Here is a 12,052-nt window from a genome sequence, read left to right on the forward strand (position 1 = left end):
GCATGCTATAAATATGATAAGTAGTAAACCCTTCTCGACTAGCTATAGCTGAAGAATCAAATTCCAACACAAAAACGAGAACACAAGACATAAGGGAGTTGTACTAAAGACGACAACAATGGAATCAACTCATGTAATATCCATTACAAATGGAGAAGAGAATGTTGCTCCAACGAAGAATGCTAAAACATTCCAATTTTCACTTTCACTTCCACCCGTTTTTTCCCGTCTTAGAGAAAACAAATTAATCCAGTTCTCTCTTTTCCCCATCACTTCCTATCTGAGGCAAAAGAAAGACACTAAAAAAATTATCCACAGCATCAAAGTTGGAATCTCCCTTGTATTGATTTCACTCCTGTACTTCGTGGATCCTCTCTATGAGCAAGTTGGAGATAATGCTATATGGGCTATCATGACTGTTGTTGTCACTTTTGAATTTTCTGCGGGTATAGTACGTACTTTCATTAGTAATTAACTCTTACTTCTTATACAGAAGTTACTTCGTGCATGGCTTTGAAGCAATGTATATAAAGTTACTTGATTAACATGCAGGAGCTACGCTAGGAAAAGGTTTAAATCGCGGAATGGGAACCATATTAGGAGGTGGACTGGGTTGCATAGCCGCAGTTTTGGCTCAAAACGTTGGCGGAGGAATTGGCAACTCGATTATAATTGGTACTTCTGTATTTATCTTTGGTAAGTTTCTAATTAATAAACCTCTTAACTGTTGGTTTAATTATTTCAAGTTATAGAGTTACAGTTTGTGTTTAATTAATCAAAACTGTAAAGAGTTTAGGACAAATGCTTTGCAATTGCAGTCGTAGATAAAAACCTTTAAAACTGTAATATCGAGAGCATGGCCACGTTAACTATTGCTAATATAACCATAGTTTAAAACACTGGTTCCTTTAAGAAAGACACAATTGTCTAAAGAGTAAAGATATATAAACACTTTTAATATCAAATATTTCTTCAATAATATTAATTAATTTTTTTATCACATCATATTATTTATTATATTATTTATATTATTAAAGATAAAAATTAATTTAGTTAGTTACAAGTTAATTATTAATTTAGTTTGTTACAACTTAATTTAATTAATTACAAATTTAATTATATAAAATTCGATATATAAAAATTCATTTGCTCATTTAAGTATTATCAAAAGTAATATTTAAGTTTTTATTTTCTCTTCTTTCCATTTCCATTTCTCTACGTTAAAGTTTACCATATATTTTACTTTTAGAGCAACTAGATTGAAAGTATGTGGTTCTAATCTTATTAAAGTATAAATTCTTATCAAGAGATGTCTCTTGGAGCAAGTATTAACAAATACCCATGAAGTTACAAGTGATTAATATTTAAACACCCATGTTTTAAAAAATTTCTAGATCTTGTGCGCATGTATATTTATGAAATACGAATGAATATATATAAGGATGGGATGTTATTTATAAAACCTTCTTGTGAACTTTTTGAAATTATTGAATTGAAAAGAAAAATTGTTTTAAAGTAAAAAAATTAAAATAAGTAGTAATATGTAATTATTTGGATTTATTTAAAATACATAAAAACTAAAAAGGAGAAATATTAGGTCAGAGATGCTCTTAAGTGTATATGGATTATTTTTCCATTGTGGAGACTCCGTGTTGTTCTACTAATATTCTGTGTATGATGATGGAAGTTGATTTGGGCCTTTATTTAATTAAAGTGCTCAACATTAAGCAGTTAGTGACAAACTTTTAATTTCAGGAACAATTGCGACATATTGTCGCCTATTCCCTAGTGTGAAGAAGAGATACGATTACGGAGTGATGATCTTTATCCTCACTTTTAATTTGGTTGTGGTGTCTGGTGTGCGCATTCAAGATCAGAAAGTTTGGAAAATAGCAAGTGAACGTCTTTTAACAATTGTCATGGGTTTCGTTGTGTGCATTTGTGTGAGCTTCTTGGTCTTCCCCTTGTGGGCCAGCGATGAACTTCATGATTCCACTGTCTCTAGATTCCAACACCTTGCCAATGCATTACAAGGTATATCACTCATATACAGAAATTTAGTTTCTTCCTTTTTATACTATAATTTTTCGTAGTCAACTTGAATAATTAACATAGTATTTGTCATACTAACTTATAATCAAATATGTGAATGTTTTTAGTTCAACTTATTTTCTTTTGAAAAATAATAGTTTATTTTTACTAACTTTCTGATGGATTCTTTTATAACCGAAAAAAGAAGTTTTTAAAGTAAGGGCGACATGAATTTTAATAATAAAAAATATTAAAAGAGGATCAATGTTTATCAATATAAAACTTGTCACTCTTATACTGTTTACCAATTTCATATAAAATTGTAATTTCTATCAATCCACTTAGTAAAAAAAATATAAAAGAATATTTTGTTTACAAAATTATTAAAGAATATAAAATAATTAACTTTCATTTTATATCGGTTGAAAAGAATCCTTCCTCGGATAAAAACTTATAAGATGTTGGAAAGAGTACTGTATCAAAATTAAGTGGTATATCTTAATGTGCACTTTTTTTTTGAAGCAGTGTTCTTGCATTTCAACATTGCAAACTAGTTAATTCATCACGCCAAAAAGAAAAAAAATGCTAATTTTCATTTGATATACTCAAGCTCTGACTATATACTTTTAATTTATTTTCACATTAGAAGCTCTTTGCATTCCACTATATACTATACGCATCTAAAAGATACTTTCGAGAATATTATTACTCTCCAGATACATATTTGATTTCTAAGGCATAAAGTCGTGATTAAATTTGCATCCTGTCCAAGTGGATGACAAGAATGGGTTTTGTTGAAGAGTTTAATTTTAATGTATTAGCACCTGTATTATATTGATATAAAATCAAAATTAATTTCTTTAGAATAGGCCCATGAGATATTGTCTTTCTCTTTCATATAAAATTATAACTCTTTTTTATGTGGGCAAGGCTTATGGCCCACCCTATCAAATAATCATCATCTTAATAAATTTACTTTTTGTTTAATTTTTTTATTATATTTTTAGCTCTCTCATTTTTTTCTTCATATCATCTATTATATTTATCATTTGTTATTCCTTTTAATCTCTTTCTACCTTAATCCATGTTATTTTGGAATAGACGTTTATCATCATCTCTCATAATTCTACAAAGTAATAGCTAAACTAAAAAGAAAGTTTTGTCTTTCGTACTATAGGCTGCTTGGAGGAATATGTCAAATTTGCTACTGAAAAAGAAAATAAGAAGGCTGGTGCTAGCTTCACTGTTTGCAAGTCGCTGTTGGACTCCAAATCAAAGGATGAGATGCTGGTACTTACAGATTCTCCAGCGCGTGTTCGTCTTGTGTGGTAGAATCATATATATGTTGTTAATTAAATATGAGAAAAAGGGTTTTATGATTGACAATTTAAAAAAATTTTAAGTTATCTAATCATAATTTATTATATATGATAAATTTATTAATTTTTAAAATAATTATTTTAAAGTAATTTAAATGATAATTTATTATTTTACACTATTAGGACATACAAACTCATTAAATATATACTTATGAAAGCTTTAACGTAAAATGAGACATCCTTGTAATTTCATGCTTATTTTAATTTACGAAGTGTAATAGTATAATTTTTATCGAGACGAAGAAAGGATATGCAAGTGAATAATAAAAATATATCCTGTGTTTCAGGCAAATTTCGCAAAATGGGAACCATGGCATGGAAAATTTGGATTTTTCTATCCATGGGAGAAGTACCTAAAGATTGGAGAGGTTCTTCGAGAACTTGCTGCAATTATTCTTGCTCTGGGAGGTTGCCTCCAAGCCTCAACTACGGTAGTTAAATAATACATTTAAGAATGCAGTCTTTTTATTTTTATTTTTATCGGAAACTGGATATATCAGCAATCCTCAGTGTGAATTACTTTTGTTCACACATTCCATGCAAAATGACAAAAGATAATAGGCTTTTCTTTTGGTCCATAAATATATAGTATTAGGAAATTGCTTTGCGCACGAGTCAAATTACTGGTACATCCAACATATGATAGACAATTTCAATATTATTTTTCCGTAGAGATGATATAGATTCATGATTCGTAAGAGAAAGTTTATGTATTCGTAATCTGTAAATTTATCGTAAACTTATAAATTAACACAATGCTCTAACCAACTGAGCTAATAGACTAATTATGTTATAAAATAATTAATGTCACTATATATAACACTAAATATTTATAATATATATTTAATGCACATGTAAGATAATAAATTTTATGATAATTAATTTTAATCTAATAATTAATTGTCACAAAATTTATTATATAAATTTATATATATATTAAATATATATTAAAAAATTTAGTGTTATATATAATAATATCAATTATTTATAATATAATTGATATAATAATTCAATGTTGTAACTTAAAAGTCACATCCAGCATGTATGAGTGTGGGTCTATTTTGGTCCATGGCTTATTTTGGGTTTAAATGGTGATTGTTGTTAGCCCATGGAATTGGCATCGGTTTGTCAAACAGTCCAATTGGAATCATGTGAAGCAATTGGGTCACGGATTGTGTGGACTCTGCAAGAACTTGGAGACAGCATGAATCAAATGAGGAAAGGTGAGGCAGAGCCTCAAATATCAGCAAAGTTGAAGGCAGCGAGAGCAGAGTTAAGCTTGGTGATTGCCACGTCCAAGATAGCAGCAATTGAGAATATTGATGCACTGGCAGTAGCAAGCTTCGTGTTCTTGCTCAAGAAAGTGGTGGATAAAGTAGAAGAACTGGCCAAAGAAGTGGAGCAAGTTGGAGACATTGCCGGTTTTCGTGCTCATTCAAGTACTATTGTCTCTTCTTAGACGCCAATCTCTTGAGGGTTCAGCAGTTTGATCTGTCATCCATTCATTGAACCAATGATTTGTTATTCAAATATGTGTTTGATATTTGTGTATATATTAATAATATACTCCAAAAGTTCGGTCGCCAAATCAATTAGTGGCCGAATTAAAAATGGTTTCACGATTTCATCTGTTGCTAAACTGCTAATCGCTATTTGTAAGGCCGATGTATATAACATGATTATTTATTTGATGGTTAAATAATAACCCTGACACTAACATCATTAACGGTTAAGTCTGTAAATAAAACCTTTTCTGTGATAGTGATACATTCTTCCTATATATAAATCCATACAAGGATTAAGAAGGTATATTTACTCTTTGGTCTTAGACCGGATGAAATGAGATATTTAGTTAAGTAGTTGCTAGAGGCATACGTGAAATTTTAGAACAATTCGTGAGCAAAAGAACCAGTATCCTTTTTTTTTTTTGACAAACTTTTTAGTTTTTCATTAACTCATATATTTTAGTATAACCACCCCTCAAATTTTACTTGAGTGCCAAATGACCAGACATCCACATCCACGTGCAATAAGTTTAAATGGCCGGCAACAGGCAGGGTTCTCTATTATTGGCTCCGTTTGAATTAAGAATGGGTTAAATTAATGAGAAGGTCCTTGAACTATTCGGGAAAAATATCAACTATAATATTATTCACACACCATTTTGTCACTTCTCTTATATTAAAAATTGAGTATATGTTTATGTATTGTGTGCTATGTATTTAAGAGATTAATGATTGATAACTAATTATTAGTTTATTAATCAAAGTGTCAAACACATTAGTAATCACATATTTTTTATTAAACGGGTCACATTCAATAGATTGAACAAGTTGTATGAATTATTACAATTTGTAATTTGTATTATGGATAAAAAAAACATATCACAAATATCTTCAAATATCTTATTAGCCAATAGAAAGAAGTATAAGAAAAGGAGGGTAAGAAATCATGTTCCAACAAAGAATATGTGCTTATTAATATTAAATATTGGAATGTGAATGAAAACATGCAAATTGCAACTTGATCAGAAAAAGACAAACAATAAATAAATAAAACTGTGAAGAAGACTCAAACCTGCCCACAAAATATAAAAGTGTTGTGTTATAGAAATTAATCAAAGACCATAAGAAGATGGGCATTCCTTCAGAAATTGCAGCGGCTGCGATTGGTTTGTTGTGCTTGTGGAGTGTTGCTGACAGTGTTCCCAACACCAACATCACTGTCATTCTGTGCAACGTTGGGGCGTACACCTCAGGTGATCCTTTTGCTGTCAGTTTATCCTATGTTGTTAGAGAATTGGAGACAGAGACTCCAACCAGGAAAAACTACGATTACTACAACATTTCTCCATATCCTAATGCCTTTGCCTATGGACATGCTGCTTGCAACCTTAATCTGACTGCCACTGACTGCAAAACCTGTCTTGGTGCTTCTAAAACAGCCATGTTCAACGGGTGTCCGAAACGTGTAGGAGCTCGTTCGGTGCTGCATGATTGTACAATCAGGTATGAGCAGTACCCATTTGATGATTGAGATACAGAATTATTGGAGCTTTGGATTTCTGTTTCCACCGCAAAGCTTTGTAAGCCATAAATTTGTTTGTGTACCACAAATGTATGTATGGGTTACTTATAAAGTCAAAAATACTAGTCTAGTACGACCTATTCGCTCATCAAGTCTCATTTTGATTTCCATTTGCTTTTGACTTTGGGTTTTGATTCCTTTACATGTTGAACAAGATAATAAAATTTCTAACCTGAATGTAAAGCTTCTCAATAATAGAATTAGTGAGTGCGTGATTAAATTAACTCTTTTATATGAAAAGAAATTGTCATATATGTCAAGAAAAGGTCAAACCGGTTTATATGCCTGCTTTATTATTATCATATATGTGAAGAAAATTTTGAAGAGCATAGATGAAAGAGCTTCCAAACATGTTAAATAAATTGATTTTATATGAAAGGTTTGATTTATGTATCAATTCCTTTTTTTTTCCCTCTGAATTTTAAGTTATATATTGAGATTTGAGAAGTATATGCATATACCAACTGAATTACTGCTATCACTTACTAATAAATTACCAGCTTGGAAGACTAAAAGGTAACAAACCACAAACATTAATGAATTTTTGAAAGGAGGCAAGATTAATTAAGCGCATTACCAACCAAACCAATATTTACAGATATTAAAAGAAAGGGTTCATTATGTGTTTTAATGTCTCAAAAATTTACATATGTACATGAAAAATTGGATGAATATAGTTTAATTTTTCAGTTGCAATTTTGGAGCAATATATCACAACTGTAAAAGTTAATCCTCATCTTAATCATTCATTTTCTTGAAATTTAATGGTTAAGATTAGTTATTCATTACAACCATTAGATTTCAAGAAAATGAATGATTAGGATGAGACTTGGAGTAAGTTGATCCCTCTTTTTTAAAAAAAAATATTTGAAAAAATCATTTATAGCTCATATTCATTGAAAACAAGTGCAGAATTAATTGATATTTATAGCTCATAAACTGAGGGATGAAACAGCCAAACATATTCGTAATATCAGCTCCTGCTGATGCAAGCCAATTTGCAAAAGTTTCATATTGATAGAATTTCAAATCTCAAACCAAATGAAGCTTTCATCAATTAGTTACTTTATTCGGAATCTTATGTTAGTGCCAAATTTGATCATCTGCTAGATCAACATTAGCTTATTCCAGTAAAACGAACAATGCCATACCATATCACAAAACATAGTACCAAAATGTCATTACAGCAACAATGCCACTTAAAATGCAAAGTGTGTCCAACCTACTTTCGTTTTTAATCTTCTCCTCTTTCAACTTATTTTGCACTTTTGAGTACATAAGACAGGATTCAAGTACTTCACTAAAATTGTTGCTCCTTCGGCAGCTAAGTGCTTCCTTAAGAATAAGCAAACTGTTCCTCCCATTAACATGAGCACATTCCATGTCTTCCAACTGCATACTCAGCTCTGTTGCCTTAAGATTTGTTTGAACACCCTCTTCTTCAATGTGAACCACTCTAAACTTCATAATGAGGATGCACTGCACTGCTTCAGAAGGAAGAATGCCCTTGGCAGAGAGAACAGATCCAAAACGAAAGACAAAATCCTTGTCTGTAGGCCAATGCCTTTGTCCATCTAAAGGGCTCCAGCTTGCAAGATTAGCAGATTGCTTTATTTTCTTGTTTACTATGATCCAACTAAGCAAGAGACCATCACGAAGCTCCTGCCATAGTTTCCCATCTTTCTTTTCCCTTTCCATGGATGTAATTGGTGGCAATCCATCAGATACTGAAAGGGTAACCACACCATCATTATTATCATCTCTATCTGCACAACTGAGAAGATCAATCCGGAAAGGACAGTTAAAGAACCACTCATCATAGCCATTTGCATTCGGAATTCCCCATAGAACTTTGGAGCAGATTGGTTTCTCCTTAAACCTGATATCCACAATGGAAACAAAATCTGATGGAGAGATGCTTTCAAATTCAATCATGTCCCCATAATATTCGGCCTCAGTCCAATCATCAGGGTACTGAAGATTGTTGTTCCATTGATACTCTCCTACCTCCTTGTTTACAATAAGAGGAAAACAATCTGCATAGAATTTTCTGTATCCACCGATAGAAGATATTAAACTTTTGACATCTTCCCTATTGGTTGAAGGCCACACAGAAGAACACACATTTTCCCATAAACTCTCTTCTTTAGAGATGGAAGAAAATGATGCACAAGTGCAAGCTGCACTAGCCAGCGTTGGGCCATCAAGACGTCGTAATATGTCATAGAAGAGATCACTACTCAGCGAGGTTATACTCTCAACAGGTGCAACTGCCATAACAATAATCCTGTGACTGTCAAAGAACATAATTCAAATCAAAATAGCAAACACAGAAATGTAGAAAACAGAATGAATTACTACTTTTTAATACATTGGCCAATAATGGGGCATACAATGTTTTGGTAACATGGTAATCTCATTTCTGTAAAGACTGGTGCCTTTGGACATGGTCAAATACTAAATATGACCACCCTTCCTGGTAGAGATTTATATGTAACATTTAATAATATATTAAATCTGCCATAACCGTACACATCTTAGTAATTTTCACACCCTACCTAGAACTAGAATACATCATCATTCACAGGCAAAAATGACTCGGGGATAGGGAAGAAAGCTACATAAGATTCGTGATAGCATAAACTTGTCGTATTAAAATAACTACTACTTTAATTTTAATTTCAATGAAAATATTGGTACTAACATATTGTGGGAGAGTAATTGATCAGCTCAAATTTCTAAAAGTAGAGTGAAAATTAATAAATCTCTCTCATCTAAGAAACTTAATTGTGAATTAGAAGGTTGGAATTCAAAATAAATGTGAGCTTTCTAAAACCTAAGATTAGTAAGAAGAGTAAGGCATGTTGTATCAATATACCCTGTAACATAGGTGGAACTGTAGATATTGCTTTTGTCAATATACCAAATAACGTCTCTTCTAGACACTCCAGTACAGCAAATCAGATTGAATGTAGACTAGTGACAGATACTGCTTCAAAGCCTGCAATTATGAAATAATAAGTGTATTGACTAGTAAAGCCATAAGTCTGTTTTAGAACTTGTTATTATGCATTTAAGAAGTTTTTTTTTTTATCGGCTGAATGCATTTAAGAAGTAATCTAAGTTTGCAGTGAAGATAATATCAGCATCGAATTAGTTCTTGAGAAGCTAAACTAATAATAAAAAAGTAACAACGGTACTATATCCTTCGTAATAAACATTCTTCTCACCATATTGTCCGGGTTTAACTATGAGAAAACACTATATAGCAAAGCAGAGAATGAGTGATTATAACAACTGATTCAGTACTAAACACTCAAGGTAAGCTACTTAGAAGCACTAAAATTCACTCTTTGGAAAAGATGATTCGTCATGACATTACTAGTACAAAGTATAAATAAGTAAATAGCATAGGAAGTATAGTAAACTAAGAGAGGAAAATTCCATATCAATCATCTATGAACTTTGGTATTCTTGACAGACTGTTGGAGATCAGCTTTCCAATAATTTAAGATATTCAATTCACATATAAACAGCAAGATCAGCATGCACTTGTGGCAAATCCATGGGGTGAATACATCCTATACGTGAAAGGATAGTGTAAATGAAAATATTTTCCTTTAATTTGTTTTATTAATTATATTAAATACAAATAGTTTCCTACAATTTCATCTCTAAAAATGAAAGAAAAAGCAGAACACATTTTCACTGCAGAGTTTTTCAATTTTATCAAACACTATAAGAGTCGAAAATTCCAAACCTAGCGCCCAACAGATGCCAGTAATAAAAGTATAAGAAAAGAACAACATTGAAGTACGGTACTTTAGCTATTCTAGCGTTGCTCTGCTGTCAAAATTAAAGTTTCACTATGGTAACTTGTTCAACCTTTAAGATTGACCTTTATGGGTAGGACGAAACTCAAATTTTAATTAGAGAATAGCACACAAAAATGAAAAATACTGCACCCAAGTTTTATTCATAAAAGAAAAAAGAATCAATCTGAGTATAGGTGAGCTACAATTCATAAGTCAACATACATAGTTTAGAAAGTAAATTTTTATAATGTGTTTAATTTTCCCCCAGATTTACAAACTATGCATTGAATATAAGTTATGAAAGACAAGCATTTAACTAAGGAGCCTTAACCATTAACGAAACACGAACTTAATAAACAACCTGAAACCCTTAATTTATATGATTGCAGCAGAACGCTCTTTAACTTCAACTGTTCAACATTACAAACTGATCAACAACAGGTGAACAAGATTTCCTTCTATCAAGCATAAACAAAAACAATCAATAAAAGTAAACAAAAACTTGACAATGCGCCCCTCATAAATAGGAAATGAACAGAAATCCTGTCAAATTCAGCAGGTCAAAATTACGAGGATATATGGGAAAAAAACAAAGATAATGTCTATCTAATTCAGCATATAAAAAATACGAGGAGGGAAAGACAGGGTTGTCAGTAGTCACCTTAAATATTGACATGATTAATGATCAACAAGAGAAAGCTGCTTAAAACAGAAGAACCAAGACAAGAAGGGCAGAGGAAGTGAAGAAAGGGAAACAAAAAAAAATGATTTTGAAGGAAACCCAGATGAAAATACGAGATTTTCAAACGACCATTATGTAAGAAGATTGGTTTAAAGGTCGCAGTTCATTCGGTTTAGGAAGAGAGACAGTCATGTGCTTGTGTCGCTCTGGTTCTTGGTTGTTCTCAACCTTGAAAAGACACGAACTTGACTTGAGGCGGGTTTCGAGGTCGGCGATTTCCTACAACTTTTGAGGTGGACGCCATGCACTGCCCCCTCCATTCACCAAACAGATTCTGCCACGACCGAAAACCACTTTTAGCAAAAAGAATCTTGAGTAAACGCAAGTTTATTTTAGGTATGCACGAAATCATTAGAAAAGAGACAGATTGTCTGATTCATTAAATTTGAATTTTAATAAGCAGTCTTTATCAAAATATAATAGTAATTTTATGTTTGTATTGGTTCAGAAATTCTTTTTCATTTCTTTAGTAGTACTATTTAGTAATATTTACTTTCATATTTCTTTTAGAATTTAATTTAAATGACAATGTACTGTTATTTAAATATAATGAGAATTACTTAATAGTTTGTTTTAAAATAATAATATTATTTTAATGTGTCACATGTCAATTTTAAATTGTTTAAAATTGAATAATTATTTATATAAATAATTATTACTCATGAGTTGCTTAAATTTGTAAATATAAAAAATAAAATATTTGTGAGTTAAGCAATTAATTAATAAAAATATTCATTTGAGAGAAAATTAATTAGGTTGTTTAACATTGATGTGACATAAATTGGATTGCTTATATAAACATGATTATTAAATCATCTTGTTAGAAGAAAAAATTTATTCTAAAATAATTTTCATTTTAATTTTTTAATGTAACATTAATGATATTTTTTTACTTATATCTTTTATAATATTAATGATATGGACAACAAAAACTAAAAATGAGTTAATAATGATAACGTTAATTTTATAAAATTATTAGTCTTTCATTTATTTATTAG

At 31.1% G+C, this 12,052-nt stretch overlaps 3 protein-coding genes across 6 annotated transcripts; 2 read left to right on the forward strand and 1 right to left on the reverse strand.

Annotated features, from left to right (window-relative positions):
* Nucleotides 1–5,021, forward strand: ALMT5 (aluminum-activated malate transporter family protein). 2 transcript variants are annotated; one of them, XM_003520163.4, is made up of 6 exons: nt 1–446; nt 553–696; nt 1,756–2,034; nt 3,209–3,321; nt 3,698–3,841; nt 4,516–5,021. In XM_003520163.4, exons 1-6 carry the CDS (start codon nt 119–121, stop codon nt 4,867–4,869), a joined length of 1,362 nt encoding a protein of 453 aa, XP_003520211.1. In that variant the 5' UTR covers nt 1–118; the 3' UTR covers nt 4,870–5,021. The 2 variants fall into 2 exon arrangements, with proteins under 2 accessions (XP_003520211.1, XP_040862903.1); XM_041006969.1 differs by having other exon boundaries at nt 35–446; nt 3,209–3,345.
* A 1,023-nt stretch (nt 5,022–6,044) lies between these two features.
* On the forward strand, nt 6,045–6,446 carry LOC102662232 (antifungal protein ginkbilobin-like protein). The gene has a single exon (XM_006575805.3). The coding sequence runs from the start codon at nt 6,045–6,047 to the stop codon at nt 6,444–6,446; it is 402 nt and encodes a 133-aa protein (XP_006575868.1).
* A 1,176-nt stretch (nt 6,447–7,622) lies between these two features.
* On the reverse strand, nt 7,623–11,362 carry LOC100787886 (F-box protein At2g27310). Of its 3 annotated transcripts, none has more exons than XM_006575013.4 (3): nt 10,974–11,362; nt 9,376–9,498; nt 7,623–8,767 (listed from the first exon to the last, which is right to left on the reverse strand). In XM_006575013.4, exons 2-3 carry the CDS (start codon nt 9,383–9,385, stop codon nt 7,653–7,655), a joined length of 1,125 nt encoding a protein of 374 aa, XP_006575076.1. In that variant the 5' UTR covers nt 9,386–9,498; nt 10,974–11,362; the 3' UTR covers nt 7,623–7,652. The 3 variants fall into 3 exon arrangements, with proteins under 3 accessions (XP_006575076.1, XP_025981362.1, XP_003520212.1); XM_026125577.2 differs by having other exon boundaries at nt 7,623–8,784; XM_003520164.5 differs by having other exon boundaries at nt 7,623–8,790; nt 10,974–11,361.
* Nucleotides 11,363–12,052: the final 690 nt, after the last annotated feature.

The sequence above is a fragment of the Glycine max genome, chromosome 2, assembly GCF_000004515.6.
Source record: "Glycine max cultivar Williams 82 chromosome 2, Glycine_max_v4.0, whole genome shotgun sequence".
In the NCBI taxonomy this organism is placed as follows: Eukaryota; Viridiplantae; Streptophyta; class Magnoliopsida; order Fabales; family Fabaceae; genus Glycine; species Glycine max.

Coding starts and splice junctions, on each gene's coding strand:
- ALMT5 (XM_041006969.1), top strand. CDS start 119: ATGGAATCAACTCATGTAATATCCATTACAAATGGAGAAGAGAATGTT. Junction 447..552: donor CACTTTTGAATTTTCTGCGG/GTATAGTACGTA, acceptor ATTAACATGCAG/GAGCTACGCTAGGAAAAGGT. Junction 3,842..4,515: donor GCCTCCAAGCCTCAACTACG/GTAGTTAAATAA, acceptor GATTGTTGTTAG/CCCATGGAATTGGCATCGGT.
- LOC102662232 (XM_006575805.3), top strand. CDS start 6,045: ATGGGCATTCCTTCAGAAATTGCAGCGGCTGCGATTGGTTTGTTGTGC.